At 47.0% G+C, this 18,976-nt stretch overlaps 1 protein-coding gene across 1 annotated transcript in view; it reads right to left on the bottom strand.

The window, feature by feature from the left end:
- LOC122554034 (polypeptide N-acetylgalactosaminyltransferase 16-like) overlaps positions 1–18,123 on the bottom strand; it is a 106,296-nt gene extending 88,173 nt beyond the window's left edge. The window contains exons 1-2 of the mRNA XM_043698521.1: positions 17,924–18,123; positions 2,625–2,723 (exon numbers count right to left, since the gene is read on the bottom strand). Coding sequence (XP_043554456.1) covers positions 2,625–2,723; positions 17,924–18,123 — 299 coding nt within the window. The remainder of the gene's footprint in view (positions 1–2,624; positions 2,724–17,923) is intronic.
- Between the last annotated feature and the right edge of the window lie 853 nt (positions 18,124–18,976).

Raw genomic sequence — 18,976 nt, 5'->3', positions numbered from 1 at the left:
AGAGAAGTCTTGAAATATTTTTAAGGCGGACGTGGATAGACTTTCCCCGGAGGTTAGGGGGCAGGGGAATGGCGAAAGGTCATTAGGGATAGACAACAACTTGTATCAGAACAGCCATGATCTTATTAAATGGTAGAGCGAGTTCAAGGTGCAGAGTTGTCTAGTCTTGTTCGCAATATGTACGTATCAAAGTGTTCAAGATCACAAGCAGAAACATTTCTGCATTTACTCGATCAAGCCCTTTCACAATTTTAATGATTTCTATCAGCCTTCACTTTTCGAGAATAAAGCACTCTTTTTTTTTTTGCTGATATTTATACCCTCTCGGTTTAGGTACCGAACTTATACATAGTTTTGCAAGTTCTCCTTCCATTGGTCACATGGTACATCCATCCTCATTGGCACTAGCTTCCCAAAAGCTAATTGGACGGTGAACAGATTCTTCACTCGCCAATTGGATGGTTCTTGGACATCGGTCAAACAGCCTTTCTCCCCATCTACAGTACTTTCTAATTAATAAACAAAAGGTTCAAGAGAAATGAGAAAAACACCCCTTCTTAACACCAATTACCTTTTGAAATTCTTATGCAAAAAAATGCAGCATTTATTGCTGGTCCCTAATTGCCCTTGAGGTGATGGCGGTGGGCTGCTGTTTGGACTTAGTGCAGTCCTTGGGGTGTAGTGACACCTATAATACCCTTAGGGAAGGAAAGCAGGATTTTGACCCAGCAACAGTGAAGAAAAGGCAATACATTTCAATGTCAGGTTGTGAGTGGCTTGGAGGGGAACTAAAAGTGGTGGTGCTCCCATATATCTGCTGCCCTTGTCCTTCTAGATGGCAGAGGTTATCTGTTTGGGACTGAGTTAGGTGATCCACTTGAAGGCACCAATGAGGACTCCGCAAAGGATCACAAGTGCCCCTGAGTCAGGTTGGAAAACAATGAGTCAGGGGTCACACTCCTACTCCCAATGCCTAATGCTGGAGAATGAGTGGAGGGCAGGTGAGGAGTGAATTGGGTTTCTGGTGTTAACCCCACAACAGTCAGACGGGCTTGTTGGCCAGGCTTACGAATGAAGAATGATTACTTGGGTTTGGTGCGATGTATCAGTGCTTTCAGTGGAATTAAGGGAGACAGGTCTAAATCTGGTGACTCTGCAGAGTGCAAAGTTCGTTCCTAATTAATATCAACTCAGCAATTTAAACCAGGAAGAGAGCTTAGCTCAAACCTCTCTGCTTCTTTACCTTTATGAGATGTGGACTTCACTGGCAAGATAAAAAGGATCATGCAAAACACCAATGACCTTTAGGGAAGGAAACTTCCATCCTTACCCAGTCTGATCTACATGTGACTCTAAACCCACAACGATGTGGTTGCCTCGTAACTGCCCTCGGCAACGGCTAAGCAAGCCTCTCAGTTCAAGGGCAATTATGGACAGGCAGCAAATGCCAGCCTTTCCAGTGATGCCCACATCCCGTGAAAGAATACTTCCACAGAGCTCAAGAGGGATCTGTAAGCAGTTAATGGCCCGGAAGGGAGAATGCATCAAAAGAGGTGGAAGATCCCGGGAGAAAGTTTTGAAGGAGGCTTAATGGGAATGCAACGAAGTTAACAATTCCAAAATTTCAGGATGTGGTCATTGAATATAGAGGGACAAGATGTAAAATCCTGCATTTATGTGCCACCTTTCACAACCACAGCAACCATGACATTCTCCTGTTCAAAAATAATAGTGACATCGAGCTGACTGAGTTCTTTCTAAGTGGTGGCCACTTGTAATTGAGGGACCGCAGTAATCAAATTGCACATAGCAGGCATCAGGGAGAACTCCAACGTCCCACCAACACACACAGACACACACACACGGACACGGATACACACGGACACACACACACACAGACACAGACACACACATACACGGACACAGACACACACGCGCGTGCATACACACACATGCACACACAGACGCATACACACACACGGACATATACACACATACACATGCGGACACGCACACAGACACATATACACACACACATGCACACGTACACATACACGGACACATACACACCGACGCGCGCACACACACACATGCACAGACACATACACACACACATGCACAGACACATACACACACACACTCAAGCCTACATACACCGATATACATTCATGCACACATGCACACTTTTATGAACATGTGCGCATGCATACACAGTCACACACGTACACATGCAACCGCACACGCACACAGTCTATTTCTCTTTGAATAGGGTCATGGGATCATTTAGTCCACTTGAGAGAATAGGCATGGTTTAAACTCACAGTCACAACACAGCACCTCTGGCCATGCAGCACTCCTTCTGTACTGCCTTTAACCTGTAATTGGAAGGACAGACAGAGCGAGCAGGGAAAATCGAGTGACAAGAGCTGTCTGAAGATAGTGGAGGAGATGACCAGTGGGTTTCTACGCACTAGTGCCGTCTAGGACAGTACAGGAAATTGTCGTTGGAGGTAGACGATCAAAGCTCGAAGGGATGAATGGCCTACCCCTACGAACAGACAGGCAACAATCTGGACATTTGGTGCCTGGGGCACATCAAGTGAGAGGTGATGGTGTGTTGGTACCTCTTCACGGTGCGCAGCAGTGTGGAGCGAGCTTCATTGTGGAAGGTGATGATGACACTGGTCACCGGCAAGTCTTGGCTGTACTGTAGGGCGGAGCACCTGAAAAACACCGAAAGAAGGCCAGTTAGAACACAGAACTGAACCACAGTGACAGTAGTAAGACCCTCAGTGGATGATCTGTACTACCTTTCGTTTCTCTACTATTACCATCAACACTCACTTCGACCACAGCAACACAATATCTTTCACGATTGAATCTCATTGCGCACCTTCCCCTTTCGTTCTGCTGCTCTCTGCCTTGTCTCCCACTGGCTCTATTCCATTCCTGATGAAGGTGTTTTGCCCGAAACGTTGATTTTCCTGGCCCTCGGATGCTGCCTGACCTGCTGGGCTTTCCACCACCACACTCTTGACTCTCATCTCCAGCGTCTTTCGTCTATTACATTCCCATCTTCCCGCATCTTTGACAAAAGTTCACCCTAATTGACAGGCCAGCTCGGTTTTTCTCTCTCCACAGATGCTGCCAGACCCACTGAGTATTGGCAGCATTATCTGCCTTTATTTCAGATCTCCAGCATCCACGGTACTTTCTATTCAGTTTGGAGTTAACACTGACTTCATTAATTAATGGCAATCACGCCAAATACATAGCAATGCAAAACAGAAATGCTCCAATGTACATGTTATTAGAATTCAGCCCAACAAGTCCACACCAACCCTCTGAAGAATAACCCACCCATTCCCCTGTGACTAATGCACCTAACCTACACATCCCTGAACACCATGGGCAATTTAGCATGGCCGATTCACCCGACCCACACATCTCTGGATTGTGGGAAGAAATAGGAGCAATTGCAGGAAACCCACGCATACATGGGGAGAACGTGCAAACTCCACACAGACGGTTGCCCGAGGCTGGAATCGAACCCGGGTCCCTGGCACTGTGAGGCAGCAGTGCTGCCCCAATTACAGACTTTGTGCAATCAGGTAGTGGTTTCATTGCTTCAATGGACACAAGCCAACCTTCCATTCACTGACTCTGTCCTTACTCCTCGGGAAGGCATCATCCAAGACCCCTCTCACCCCGGCTGTGCACTCTTCCAGTCTCTTCCCTCAGGCAGAAGATACAAAAGCTTAAACACACATACCAACAGATTCAAGAACAGCTTCTTCCCTGCAGTTATTAGAACTCTGACTGGACCTTTCAAACTTTAACATTCATTCGCTTTTTGTGTACCTCCCCTATGGCTAGCTCTGTTCTATCACCCCGATGCACTTTGTACATTGTGATACTTCACACAAACAAAACTTTTCACTGAACTTAGGGACATGGGACAACAATAAATCAAATCAAATCATTGGGAAACTAAGCACCAGGATTCTTTCTTACAATGTACACTTCACAAATACTTCACTTAGTGGAAAGCACCTTGAGCTACCCTAAAGCTGTGAAGCGCACATTACAACTTCAAGTTTTTCTTTCCTCTTTTCACAAACTGAAGCTTGCAATTTTTAAGCTCAATATCGTTCCTGCCCTCCCATCATCCTCGGAGCATTAACCTGGCCAATCACATTAGTCGGTCGAGACCCTCGATCTGCATTTATTGACGCAAAATGATCACACAGAGACATCTCTAAAGAGCCCACAGGCAAACAGCTATTGGCATGGAACAGGCCAAAAAGAATGTAAAGATTTTTATTGCGTGCGTGCACAAATCTCTTAAAACACACTTTGCAAGGTTCCAAAAGTCTGTGAACAGTGATCTCTTCCAGAATCGATGACAAACTAAACTTTACAAGTGCACCCATCCCAGGCCAATATTGGAATATCGATCAAACTGTACAGGGTTATGGTGGTTCACTCAATAAAACAAAATGTATTTACAGTTATTAATTTAATGCCATCAAAGTTGCTTCACAGGAAGTTATTATCTAAAGTCGGACACTGATCCACATAAAGTGGTATCAGGACAGATGGCCACAGCTATCTGAGAGCATCTTAAGGCATGGAAGAGATGTTTAAGGAAAGAATTGCACAGTTTGGATCCCCAGTACAGCTGAAGGCACAGGCTATTGCTGTGTGGGGTTAAACATGTCAAGCATCCAAGCTGACCAAATTCAAAGAACGCACATACCTCAGAGAGTTATCAGGGCTGGAGAAGGTGACAGAGGTAAGGAGGCAAGGTGTCAATCCCCCCTAAAAGCCCTGAAACCACAAAACAAGCCAAAGGCAATCACGCGAGGACTGAAACAAATCAGCTGTGCACAACTCACAGTGCCAGGGACCCAGGTTCGATCCCAGCGCCGGGGGACTGGCTGTATTCAGTTTGCACAAAGAATGAGATCAGTATTAATTTTAAAGCTTGAAAGGTCCATTCAGAATTCCAATAACTGCAGGGAAAGGCAATTCTTCAATCTGTTGGTATGTGTCTGTGTGGGTTTCCTCCGGGTGCTCCGGTTTCCTCCCACAGACCAAAGATGTGCAGGTTAGGGTGAATTGGCCGTGCTAAATTACCCCATAGCGTTCAGGGGTGTGTAGGTTAGGTGCATTAGTCAGGGGTAAAATGTAGAGTGGTTGGGGAATGGGTCTGGGTAGGATATTCTTTGGAGGGTTGGTGCGGACTTATTGGGCCGAATGGCCTGTTTCCACACTGTAGGGATTCGATGAAATTATCTCTATGAAAGTGCGAGGAAAAAAAATTTAAAACATATGTGGCATTTTTCTATAAAAGAAGACGAGAATTTTCGAAGTGAGGGATTGCCAGATTGTCGGCCAACGGGTGGTCAGTGAGCACGGTGATTTATTTAACTGGACACAAGTCGTAGCTTCCTCATTTGCTGAGTTGAAGGTGATTAATCAATACCTCAGTCTGTCGAGGGGACCCTCCTTGATAATGTACAGCAATGTTTACGTCTCTCCAAAACTGCATGGGGACGAGATCTTTCTACTGGGATATCCCAAGGGTTTGTCAAAATATAGAATTAGCTTGCATTGGAATGTAAATAATTTCTGATCATACATATTAAATGTTCCAACTTTGTATTTGGATTCAGAAACATAAGAGTGCAATATGTAAATGAGGAATGTGACAATTTTATTGTATTTTCTGTACTTGAACTATTCTGTCCTGCACTTAGAAACCTGGAAACATAGAAAATAGAAGGAGCAGGCCATTCAGCCCTTCTAACTTGTTCCGCCATCAACATGGGCGGCATGGTGGCACAGTGGTTAGCACTGCTGCCTCACAGCGCCAGAGACCCGGGTTCAATTCCCGCCTCAGGCGACTGACTGTGTGGAGTTTGCACGTTCTCCCCGTGTCTCCATGGGTTTCCTCCGGGTGCTCCGGTTTCCTCCCACAGTCCAAAGATGTGCAGGTTAGGTGAATTGGTCATGCTAAATTGCCCATAGTGTTAGGTAAGGGGTACATGTAGGGGTATGGGTGGGTTGCGCTTCGGCGGGTCAGTGTGGACTTGTTGGGCCGAAGGGCCTGTTTCCACACTGTAAGTAATCTAATCTAATCAATGATTGTGGCTGATCATGCATCTCAGTCTCTGGTTCTCGCTTTCCCCCCATACCCTTTGATCCCTTTCGCCGTAAGAACTCGACCCAACTCCTCCTTGAAAACATTCAATGTTTTCACCTCAACTGCTTTCTGTGGCAGAGAATTCCACCTCTCTCTGGGTGAAGAAATTTCTCCTCATCTCAGTCCTAAATGGGCTATCCTGTATCTTGAGGCTGTGACCACCCTTCCCCCCACCCCACCCCACCCCAGTCCGGGACTCCCCTGGTCATTGGGAACAGCCTTCCCACATTTACTATGTCTTGTCCTGTTCAAATTTTATACATTTCTATGAGATCCCTTCTCAACTCCAGGGTATATAGATTAGATTTGATTAGATTCCCTACAGTGTGGAAACAGGCCCTTCAGCCCAACAAGTCCACACCACTTCCCTCTGACTAACGCACCTCACACTATGGCCAATTCACCCTGACCTGCACATCTTTGGAATGCGGGAGGGAACAGGAGCACCCGGAGGGAACCCACGCAGACACGGAGAGGATGTGCAAGCTCCACACACACAGTCACCCAGGACTGGAACTGAACCTGGGACGCTAGTGCTGTGAGGCAGCAGTGCCAACCACTGAGCCACCATGCCACCCATATAGTTCCAACCAATCCACTCTCTCTTCATACATAAGTCCTGCCATCCCACAAATCAATCTGATGACACTTGCAGATAACTTATGAATAAAGTACATTTTTTTTGCAAACACAAGTGTTCCTTATACTGAGGCCAATGGTAAAGGTTAGCTGTATCTTTACTTAGCAAGTAGCACTCTCACTGTAGTTCAAAGCCAGCCTTTTAGCATATGGAGTTTGTTATGAGGAACTACTTTGTATCTCACATGTAGTTGTATAGGAGGCAGTTCACAGGAAGTTCACTCGATTAATTCCAGTGATGAGGGATTTGTCTTACGCAGGGAGACTGAGCAGTCTAAGCCTAGACTCTCTGGTGCTTAGAAGAATGAGAGACAATCTAATTGCTAAATGCAAGATGCTAAAGGGGATTGATAAAGCAGACGTGGAGAGGTCGTTTCCTCAGATGAGGGGTTACAGTTTCACAATGAGGAGCAGCAGATTTCAAACAGAGATTAGAATGAATCTCGTCTCTCCAAGGGATCGTGAATCAGAGGAATTCACTATCTCAGAGTGCAGTAGCTGCTGGTACATGAAATAAATTTGAGGAGGAGAGTGACAGATTTTTAATTAGCAATGGATTGGAGGGTTACGGGGAGCGGGCAGGGGTGTGGGGTTGAGGCCAGGATTAGCTCGGTGATGATCATGTCGAATGGTGGAGCAGGCTCAGGGTACTGAATAGAGTCATAGAGATGTACAGCACGGAAACAGACCCTTTGGCCCAACTCTCCCATGCTGACCAGCTATCCTAAATCAATCTAGTCCTATTTGCCAGCACCTGGCCCATATCCCCCTAAACCCTTCCCATTCATATGCCTATCCAGATACCTTTTAAATGCTGTAATTGTACCAGCCTCCACCACTCACTCTGGCAGCTCATTCCATACACGCACCATCCCCCGCATGAATTTTCAAAAAGACGCGAGGGGTAATTTTTTTTCCATACAGAGAGCAATTTGTGTTTGGAATGAACTTCCAGAGGGGAGTGGTGGATGTGGGTACAATTACAACATTTAAAAGACATTTGGATAAGGACATGAATAGGAAAGGTTTGGAGGGATATGAGGGATATGGGCCAAGTGCCGGCAGGTGGGAGTAGCTCAGTTGGGATTATGGTCAGTGTGGACTAGATGGGCCGAAGGGTCAGTTTATGCACTGTATGACTCTATGACTCCATGGATGACAGTCCAGAGATTTACTCCCTGATTACACAGGGAAAGATTCATGGGTTAACCACACCTACGTGCCCCTGAAACCTGACGTGGAAGTGTCAGTTTCACTGAGTTCTCCAACTGTCGTCTGCTCCTTGAGTGTCTAAAACCTGCTCTGAAACCCCTGAGTATTGGGAACACCGAATGCTCACAATGACAAAGGAAGCCATTCAACCCACCACCTCCATACTAGCACTCTGCAAAAGAAACTCCCCTCGTCCTACTGCCCTCTGCCCTTTTCCCATGGGCTTGCAAATATTTCATCATCAGATAGAGTGGTTTGTGTGTGGAATGAACGTCCAGCGGCAGTGGTGGATGTGGATAGAGTTACAACATTGAAAAGACATTTGGATAAGTTGCCACCCAGGTTGTTAGGATTGTTAAGAAGGCGTACAGTGTGTTAGCTTTTATTAGCAGAGAGAGCCACGAGGTTATGCTGCAGCTGTACAAAACTCTGCTGCGGCCACACTTGGAGTATTGCGTACAGTTCAGATCGTTGTATTATAGGAAGGATGTGGAAGCTTTGGAAAGGTTCAGAGGAGATTTACCAGGATGTTGCCTGGTATGGAGGGAAGGTCTTAAGAGGAAAGGCTGAGGGATTTGAGGCTGTTTTCATTAGAGAGAAGAAGGTTGAGAGGTGACTTAATTGAGATATATAAGATAATCAGAGGGTTAGATAGGATGGACAGTGAGATTCTTTTTCCTCGGATGGTGATGGCTAGCATGAGGGGATATAGTTTTAAATTGAGGGGTGATAGATATAGGACAGATGTCAGAGGTAGTTTCTTTACTCAGAGAGTAATTGGGGCGTGGAATGCACTGCCTGTAACAGTAGTAGACTCGCCAACTTTAAGGGCATTTAAATGGTCATTGGATAAACATATGGATGAGAATGGAATAGTGTAGGTTAGATAGGCTTCAGATTGGTTCCACAGGTCGGACCGACATCGAGGGATGAAGGGCCTGTGCTGCGCTGGAATGTTCTATGTTTGATGTCCTATAAGATCATGAATGGGAAAGGTTTGGACCAAGCGCAGGCAGGTGGGCCCAGTGTAGTTTGGGGAAGACGGTTGGCGTGGATTGGTTGGACCAAGGGGTTGGTTTCTGTGCTGTATAATAATCCAGTTCCACGTTCTGAAGACTGTGACTGAACCAGCTGAGCATCCTCGTCACATACACATCCTCGCCACTCCCTCCAGGTATATTTCTTTCACCGTATGCCTTTTCTCAATGACCTTAAATTAGCACCCAGTGCTTCTTCATCCTTACGGAAATGGGCACAGTCCAGCTCCTCGCCCAATTTCTAACCTCTCCTCTCCCCCCAGAGAAAAGAGCCCTGACTTCATCCACGTAACTCAAATTCTTCGTCCCTGTATCCATGCTCCTGAATCCTGCCTTCCACCTTCCTTCCTAAACCCATGATGCTCAGGGCTGGCCAAAACCTCCACCCAAAATGGCAACACAACGGGTACAGTGTAAGCACGATTTAACGCGGTGAGGGTAACTTGCTCAGTAGAGAGCAGTGACTTTAGACCAGGCCGGGAAAGGGTTTCCCCGGCTCAAGTCTGGGTCAGTCGTAGCCTGAACAACGGAGATCGACAGCAGTAATGAACAAATTATTCCTTCATTCCAACACTTCACTTTCCGTTGTTTCACATTTCCGACCTGGCTATGTTAGCCACTCTGACAGAAACTGCAGTTCCAAAGAAATCTGCGGCTCAAAAAAACCTCCAGCAATGTCCTCAATACGCTATTGCCGTACCTCATGGAACTGAATGTGGTACAGGCCTGTCTGAAAGAGTTACCCACCCACCTTTGGCATCGTAGACCTGCAAAGGATTCCTCAACCCAATTTCTGTCGCTTGTTGAATCTGCTTCCAGGCGGAAGATTCCAGATGGCATCAACTCGCCCAGTGAAAAGCAAAACCGAACTCTCTCCATTTCCTCCCCCCCTCCATTACAGTGTAGTTTTCTTGTGGCACCTTTTTTTTAACATTCGTTCAGGAAATTTGGGCTTCACTGAACATTTATTACCCATTCTTAATGCCCACAAGGTCACCACGCCTTGCTGTGTGGGTCTGGAATCACATGTAGGCCAGACCAGGAAAGGACGGCAGATCCTCTGCCCTGAAAGGCATTAGGGAACCAGATGGGGTTTCTGTTAATCGATTCACGGTCATAGAGATGTACAGCATGGAAACAGACCCTTCGGTCCAACCCGTCCATACCGACCAGGTATCCCAACCCAATCTAGTCCCACCTGCCAGACCCGGCCCATATCCCTCCAAACCCTTCCTATTCATACACCCATCCAAATGCCTCTTAAATGTTACAATTGTACCAGCCTCCACCACTTCCTCTGGCAGCTCATTCCATACCCGTACCATCTCTGTGTGAAGAAGTTGCCCCTTAGGTCTCTTTTATATCTTTCCCCACTCACCCTAAACCTATGCCCTCTACTTCTGGACACCCTCACCCCAGGGAAAAGACCTTGTATATCTATCCTATCCATGCCCCTCATGATTTTGTAAACCTCTATAAGGTTACCCCGATGCTCCAGGGAAAACAGCCCCAGCCTGTTCAGCCCCTCCCTATAGCTCAAATCCTCCAACCCTGGCAACATCCTTGTAAATCCAATCATTATCAGACTCTTAATTCCAGGTATTGAATTCATCTGCTATTTTATTGTGGTTTCCGATTTAATAATCTGGCAGTAATACCATTTCCTGATCTAGGGCTTACTCCCGAAATGTCCTGCTCCCCGGATGCTGCCCGACCTGCTGTGCTTTTCCAGCACCACACTCTCGACACTAGTACCACTCGTCCATCACCTCCTAACCTTCCCTTGCCAGGGGGAACGGTTTGGCTGGATTTAGAGTCTCAAAACACCTCATCACTATCAACCTGGGTGGTATGGTTAGTACTACTGCCTCACAGCACCAGGGACCCGGCTTTGATTCAACCCTCAGGTGACTAAAGGCTTGACTTTAGGAGAAATATGGAATTTGAGAGAGAAAGATTACAGACTGTCTGCGTGGAGTTTGCACATTCTCTGTATGTCTGCATGAGTCTCCCCCAGGTGCTCCAGTCCAAAGATGTGCAGGTTAGGTGGACTGGCCGTGATAAATGCAGGGTTATAGGGATAGGAGGGTGGACGTTCTTTGGGGGGGGGGGGTCAGGGCAGACTCAGTGGGCCTAATCAGATTGGATGATTCTAACACCTTGATTCAATCTCTTGTCCACTCTGAAGATTACTATCCCAGTTTCTACAACCTCGTTGGTAAATATTGATTCACTGGAGTCACTCAGTCTGAGATCACGATGGATGGTGGAGGGAAGGTGAAGACATAATTAAATCCTCCACAAAGTACGGATATCTAGGGAAGATTTGTTAGGAATTGGCAGAGTGGACGGATGTGGGGAGCGTGAAGGTTTATGAGTTTGCAATGACAAGCAAGCTACTCGGTACCATAACAACCACTGACCTGACGATATTACCATGGCGATTACCAGACGATGGTTGCTAGGCAACGGGAGTTGGATGAACGTTACACAGAGAGAAAAATTGGGGGATGGTTTCAAAACTGCCAGAAAAGGATGATTTAACTCTGCTGGCTCTGTTTGTCTTGAGACTTCGGGAGAAATATGGAATTTGAGAGAGAAGGATTACAGAGAAAGAGGATTTGTTTTACTCAGCAATGGGTTCACTGTCTCAAGAGCAACTGGAGAGGGGCAATAAATGTTGGAACAGTCAGTGACACCCATGTCCCATCATCAAATGTTTTAAAAACTACCTTGTTTCCAGAAGGGTCATAGAATTCTTCACACCTGCTAGCCTGGTAGACAGGGCCTCAGTTCTGCGTCTCCTCTCAAAGATGCTACATTCAACACCGGCATGGCAGAATGCGCACTTTACTTGCAACACTGAAAAGCTCAGGCCCCGACTTTTATTCTGTTTAAGTCGGTTAATGCAGAGAAACCATATCCTTTAATGAGACATTAAGAATATGATGGATCATAGTGGGCAGAGTCTCCTACACTCCTTCAAAAGCGTGTAAATCCCTAATATGTAGGGAGCAGATGTAGGCCACTCAGCCCATCGAGTCTGCTCTGCTATTCAGTAAGATCTGATAACCCTCAGCTCCACTTTCCCGCCCTCTTCCCCACAACCCACGGTTCCCTTACTGATTAAAACTCTGTCCTCAGTACGACTCAGTCTCAGCAGAATTCCACAGATTCACCCCCCTCTCTGAGAGAAGAAATTGCTCCTTGTCTCTGCCTGAAACGTGTGACCCCTCATTCCGAGATGATGCCTTCTGCTCCTCGACTCTCCCCACAAGGGGAAACAACCTTTCCGCATCTCTCCACGAAGAAACCTGTATGTTTCAATAAGGTCACCTCTCATTCTTCTCAAATCCAACGCGTACAGGCCCAACTTCCTCAACCTCTCCGTGTAAGGCAGTCCCTCCATACCCGGGATCAGCCGAATGAGCTTTCTCTGGACTGCCTCCAATGCCACAATATGTTTCATCAGATACAACACCCAAAACTGTTCACGGCATTCCAGCTGGGGTCTGACTAGTGCCTTGTAATAAAATCTCCCTGCTGTAATACTCCATTTTCTTTGAAATAAAGCCCAACAGTCTATTTGCCCTCCCAATTACTTGCTGAGCTTGGGTGCTGGTGTTTTTATGATCTATTCACAATGACTTCTAAATCCCTCTGTTCTTTCAGCAGTCTTTTCTCCGTTTAAACAATATTCAGCTCCTCTATTATTATCATAGAATCATAGACTATTCCTGCCAAAGTGCACAACCTCAGAGTTTACCACATTATTATCCATCTGCCAAGTTTCTGCCCCAATCACTTGACCTGCCTACACCCCTTTGCGGATTCTATGTCATTCTTTACCACTTGCCTTCCCACCTATTTTTGTATCACCTGGTGTACCGTACATTTACTTTCCCTAACCAAGTCATTGAAATATGTTGTACATAAATGCGGCCCCAATGTGTAAATCCCTAATATGTAGGGAGCAGATGTAGGCCACTCAGCCCATCAAGTCTGCTCTGCTGTTCAGTCAGATCTGCTGCATCCACTGGCTACAGGTTGCCATCTTGAAAATGCCCCCCTTCTCTCAACATGTTGTCTTCTATCAGTTAGCCAATCCTCCATCCATTTTAATACACTGCCCCAACATCATGGACTCTGATCTTATTAATTAACCCAATGTATGAAGCCTTATCAAATGCCTTTTGAAAATCCAAATATATTACATCTACTCCTCCCCCTTAATTGATCCTCAAAGAGTTTGAATAATTTTTCAGTTATGATTTTCCCTTCATGCAGCCATGCCAACTCTACATATTCAGATAACATATTTCTAAACATTTACACCCTTTATAATAGACATTTTCCTAATAACCAACATGAAGCTAATTACCCTATGGTTACTTGATGTTTTCCTCCTGTCCTTTATAAATAAAGATGTTACATTGGCAGTTTTCAAATCCTCTGCCTTTTTATTCTACACTTATGAACTCCTTCATCAGGTGATACAGTCACTTAATAACAATGTCTACTGTATTTGTGTGACGTGAGGAAGCCGGACCATCCCACCCATCCTATCTCCACAACACTACTCTTCCCATGGTCAATCCACTTTGGAAACTATAGGCAATTTAGCATGACCTGCACATCTTTGGACTGTGGGAGGAAACCGGAGCACCCAGAGGAAACCCACGCAAACACGGGGAGAATGTGCAAACTCCACACACACAGTCGCCCGAGGCTGGAATCAATAGAAGCAGAATGTGATAAATTCATCAACGCACCCAATAATTATCAATACTTTATTAATCTTAAAGCCACAACACGCAAGGAAAGCATTCATTTCCTGGATACCACAATAGTTTAGATTCCCTACAGTGTGGAAACAGGCCCTTCGGCCCAACCAGTCCACACTGATCCTCCGAAGAGTAACCCACCCAAACCCACTTCCCTCTAACTGATGCACCTAACACTAGGGGCAATTTAACATGACCTCTTCACCTGACCTGCACATCTTTTGGACTGTGGGAGGAAACCAGAGCACCCGGAGGAAACCCACGCAGACAGTGGGAGAATGTGCAAACTCCATACAGTCAGTCGCCTGAGGTTGGAATCGAACCTGGGACCTTGATGCTGTGAGGCAGTAGGGCTAACCACTGTGCCATCGTTACATCAGCAAAAGGTACAGGCATAATTTAGCAACAAAAAACTGCTTTAAAAAAATAACTGACACACACTTCCACATTGAAAAGCCAGCACACCCTATATGCCATGGAGTAATGAAGTCAAAACTAAACTCTGTTGCTACACCGCCAGTAGTTCATAGCATGCAAGATCCTTTTAGATGTGGCAACACATAAATGTACATCTTTATGAGATGAAACTATTGACACAGCATCCATTATATCTATATCACCGCATTCTCCCTCCATGCAGTAGCCCCTGAACTCCTGCAACATCAATCCTGACACTCTCTCCTAATTTGCAAGGAATATTCACAGCTATCCTAATTTACTCAACCTCTCCTCATAGCTAGCACCCTCCATACCAGACAATGTCCTGGTGAACCTCCTGTGCCCCTGAACTCCTGCAACATCAATCCTGACACTCTCTCCTAATTTGCAAGGAATATTCACAGCTCGGTTTTCATGTGCTGAGTTTGGTGAATGTTGTTCTTTTCTCCCTTTTGCTGCTACCCCCTACCCTTTGCTGGCCTCGGTAACCTTTCTGGAGGAAGGTATAGGTGGTCTGATTAGCAAGTTTGCAGGTGACACTAAGATTGGCGGAGTAGCAGATAGTGAATGGGGACTGTCAGAGAATACAGCAGGATATAGATAGATTGGAGAGTTGGGCAGAAAAATGGCAGATGGAGTTCAATCCAGGCAAATGTGAGGTGATGCATTTTGTAAGATCCGATTCGAGAGCGAATTATATGGTAAATGTAAAAGTCCTGGGGAAAATTGATGTATAATGAGGTCTGGGTGTTCAGGTCCATTGTACCCTGAAGGTGGCAACGCAGGTCAGTCGAGTGGTCAAGAAAGTATACGGCATGCTTTCCTTCATTGGATGGGGTATTGAGTACAAGAGTCTAGATTAGAGTGGTGCTGGAAAAATACAGCAGGTCAGGCAGCATCTGAGCAGCAGGAAAATCAACGTTTTGGGCAAAAGCCCTTCATCAGGAATGCTGATGAAGGGCTTTTACCCGAAACATCGATTTTCCTGCTCCTCGGATGCTGCCTGACCTGCTGTGCTTTTCCAGCACCACTCTAATCCAGACTCTGATTTCCAGCATCTGCAGTCCTCACTTTTGCCTATTGAGTACAAGAGTTGGCAGGTCATGTTACAGTTGCATAAGACTTTGGCTCAGCCACATTTGGAAAGCTGCATAGAGTTCTGGTCGCCACATGACCAAAAGGATGTGGATGCTTTGGAGAGGTGCACAGGAGGTTCACCAGGACATTGTCTGGTATGGAGGGTGCTAGCTATGAGGAGAGGTTGAGTAAATTAGGATTATTTTCATTAGAAAGATGGAGATTGAGGGGGGAACCTGATTGAGGGCTACAAAATCATGAGAGGTGTAGACAGGTTGGATAGTAAGAAACGTTTTCCCAGAGTGGTGGACTCAATTACTAAGGGTCACGAGTTCAAAGTGAGAGGGGAAAAGTTTAGGGGAGATATACGTGGAAAGTTCTTTATGCAGAGGGTGTTGGGAGCCTGGAACACATTGCCAGCGGAGGTGGTCGGGACGGGAATGATAGTGTCTAGTCAGATACATGAATGAGCAGGGGGCAGACGGATACAGACCCTTAGAAAATAGGCGACAGGTTTAGATAGAGGATCTGGATCGGTGCAGGCTTGGAGGGCCGAAGGGCCTGTTCCTGTGCTGTAATGTTCTTTGTTCTTTTTTCCTGCCTGTCTTGCCCCTTCTTTTGCAGCCCTTAACTGCTCCCCTCCTGTGACCCCATCTTTGCAGTTTCTCTTTCCATACTTAGGGATGGCACGGTGGCACAGTGGTTAGCACATGCTGCCTCACAGCACCAGGGACCCAGGTTCAATACCCCCCTCAGGCGACTGACTGTGTGGAGTTTGCACATTCTCCCCGTGTCTGCGTGGGTTTTCTCCGGGTGCTCCGGTTTCCTCCTACAGTTGAAAGATGTGCAGGTCAGGTGGATTGGCCATGCTAAATTGCCCATAGTGTCCAGGGATGTGCAGGCTAAGTGGATTGGCCAATGAGACATACAGAGCTGAAAAATGTGTTGCTGGAAAAGCACAGCAGGTCAGGCAGCATCCAAGGAGCGGGAGAATCGACATTTTGGGCATTTTCCTGTTCCTTGGATGCTGCCTGACCTGCTGCACTTTTCCAGCAACACATTTTTCAGCTCTGATCTCCAGCATCTGCAGTCCTCACTTTCTCTAATGAGATATACAGTACAGGATTACAGGGATGGGTGTGTGTGTGAGAGAGAGAATGAGTGTGCATCTATGTGTGAGAGTGATTGTGTATCTGTGTGTGAGAGTGAGTAATTGTGTGTGTGTGTGTGTGAGCATGTATTTATATGTGAGTGATTGTGAGAGAGTTTATCTGCTCTATATGTGAGAGAGAATGAGTGTACATCTCTGAGTGTGTGGGTGCATGAGAGAGAAAGAGTGTTTATCTGCTCCATATGTGAGAGAGAATGTGTGTTTATGTGAATGAGTGTGAGTGTATGTGAGAGAGTGTTTATCTGCTCTTTATGTGAGAGAATGACTGTACATCTCTGTGTGTATGTGTGTGAGAGTGTGTGGGTGAGTGAGGGCGTGAGAGAGTATGTTTGTGTGAGTGAATGTATATCTACATCTGTGTGAGTGTGTCTTAGGGACTGCTCCCTCTGGTTAAACATGTTCGTGAGGCTTCACTCCGTGACCTGCAGGAGGCCTGAAGTTTCCTCCCATGGACACCCTGATAAACTGCAGATGTGTCCACACCCTGCTGCTGTTCCTGTACAGAGAGGAAGATTCCCAATCCCCGACACACAGTGTTCCAAAGCGGTGCTAACATTCAGACAGTATGAGCTGTTCCCCAGGTACCAGGCCCGGTGAACGCACAGATGTTCCTCAGCCCTTGGCATGCGCTCGAACAACATCTTTAAAAAAAACACAGCATCCTTCAGATGTCCCAAATGCCCCACACAGTTACAGCCAGAGAATCTCTCAGCTCAATCCCTGCTGGGTACAAACAGCTCCACTTCAGCCCCTTCCCCCACCCAGGCCCCCACTTGCTGGAGAGAAATCTTCAACCACAAGCTCACTTGAACATCCTGGACTCTTTACCCCTCAACCAACTTCACACAACGGGAGAAAAAAAACCTCTCATTTATCCCACCAATGCTTCAAACATTCACTGAAACATTCCCACCGAGTGCTTTAGTCCCTGCCGAGACTGTGTGGGGGGGGGGGGGGGGGCATGACATTTCCTCCCCCCACCCCGCCCCACGCCAATTGACACCCTTTCTTACCTTCTCCCTCGAACCCACCCCCAGGATACATTTCCCCAGGCCCAGGTGACTCTCCAGTCCCAGGCCATCCATCCTGAGTCACCCTGCAGGGTGACTGCTGTTCAACTGGGGCAGGCATCACAGTCCATTACGGTCAACCTTTCCTGGAGAAGGGGGAGGAAGGAGCTGCGCTGGGGACGAGGTGCTGTTAGTGAACGGGGGAGGTCGCACGATGTTTTCCTTTCAGCTCCCGCGCCACTGATCAAACCCCTCCCTGAGTATGGGGCCCAAGGTCGCCATGGTGACACTGGCCGACATTTTGGGGGGGGGAGGGGCGGGTGTGTAGTGTGGGTGCCCCCGGCTACCTGTAATGCCTGGTGTCCCGGATTGCTCGGTCGCTGGGGAGCCGGTCACTCTCCTGCTGGTTGAAGGCGTGGCGTCCGTAAGGATCGTCGCCGGGCTTGAGGGTCTTGCTCGAGAGGTAGGCCTTCTCGTCAAAGGCCTGCGCGTGAGCCCCATCGAGCCATGGCGGCCTGGTCACCTGGAACAGAAGCAAGACGGTCATTTCTCCGGCTCCTGCCCACAGCCTCAGCCCACCCTCTCCTGTCCTTTTCTGAAACGCAGTTTCCGCCTCAGAGTGGAGTCAGAAATGCCTGGCCTATCCTTCAGTGCCCACCTTCACGCCTTCCTGCCTTCGACTGACTTTGCCCAGTCATCACCATGGTTACACCTGCAGATTGGATGGATCAATGGCCTTCTTTTTAATATCATGTCCTGGTGGGGGAGGGGGGGCGCATATTGGGAGCCAGACTAGGAGCAACCTTTCACCTACTATCTCCAGACGGAGTTACTGGGATTTCCGTCTGTATCCTCACAATAGGGGTATTCGCCAATGACATCCAGTGCAAAATATGGGATGGACCAAAGCATGTAATCATGGCCAAAGCGACGGGTTAAAAAACCTTTGGGGTTATCCCCCCCAACTTTGGATTGGAGTGTTGGTTGGATATCTGAAGGAGACCAGGGTTAAGGTGTCACACTGCACAGAGCAGGTTTCTGCTGCCTGAAACACCGAGGACTGAAGGCACGGTCTGATTGAACAAGTCAATTGAGGTCGACACTAGAGAGGGAGAGGGACTGGAGGAGGAGCCCATATCAAGGGGACTTCAACTTGCAATGAAAGCTGTCATCCATTCAGGGAAAAGCTCAGCAAACACTCCTTCACACAACCGGGACACGGAATTCTAAAACTCTTCACGCTGAAAAATGCTGTCACCGTCGGGAAGAGGAGCAGGAGGTGGCCATTCGGCCCTTCAATCCTGCTCTGCCGTTCACTATGATTACGGCTGGTCATCCAACTCAGTCCCCTGTTCCCACCTTCTCCCCGTAACGTTGATCCCTAAGCACTCGATCTAACC

The sequence above is a fragment of the Chiloscyllium plagiosum genome, chromosome 10 (genome assembly GCF_004010195.1).
Source record: "Chiloscyllium plagiosum isolate BGI_BamShark_2017 chromosome 10, ASM401019v2, whole genome shotgun sequence".
In the NCBI taxonomy this organism is placed as follows: Eukaryota; Metazoa; Chordata; class Chondrichthyes; order Orectolobiformes; family Hemiscylliidae; genus Chiloscyllium; species Chiloscyllium plagiosum.
The sequence above is the reverse complement of the archived record's forward strand: the minus strand, read 5'-3'. Positions and strand labels throughout refer to the sequence as shown.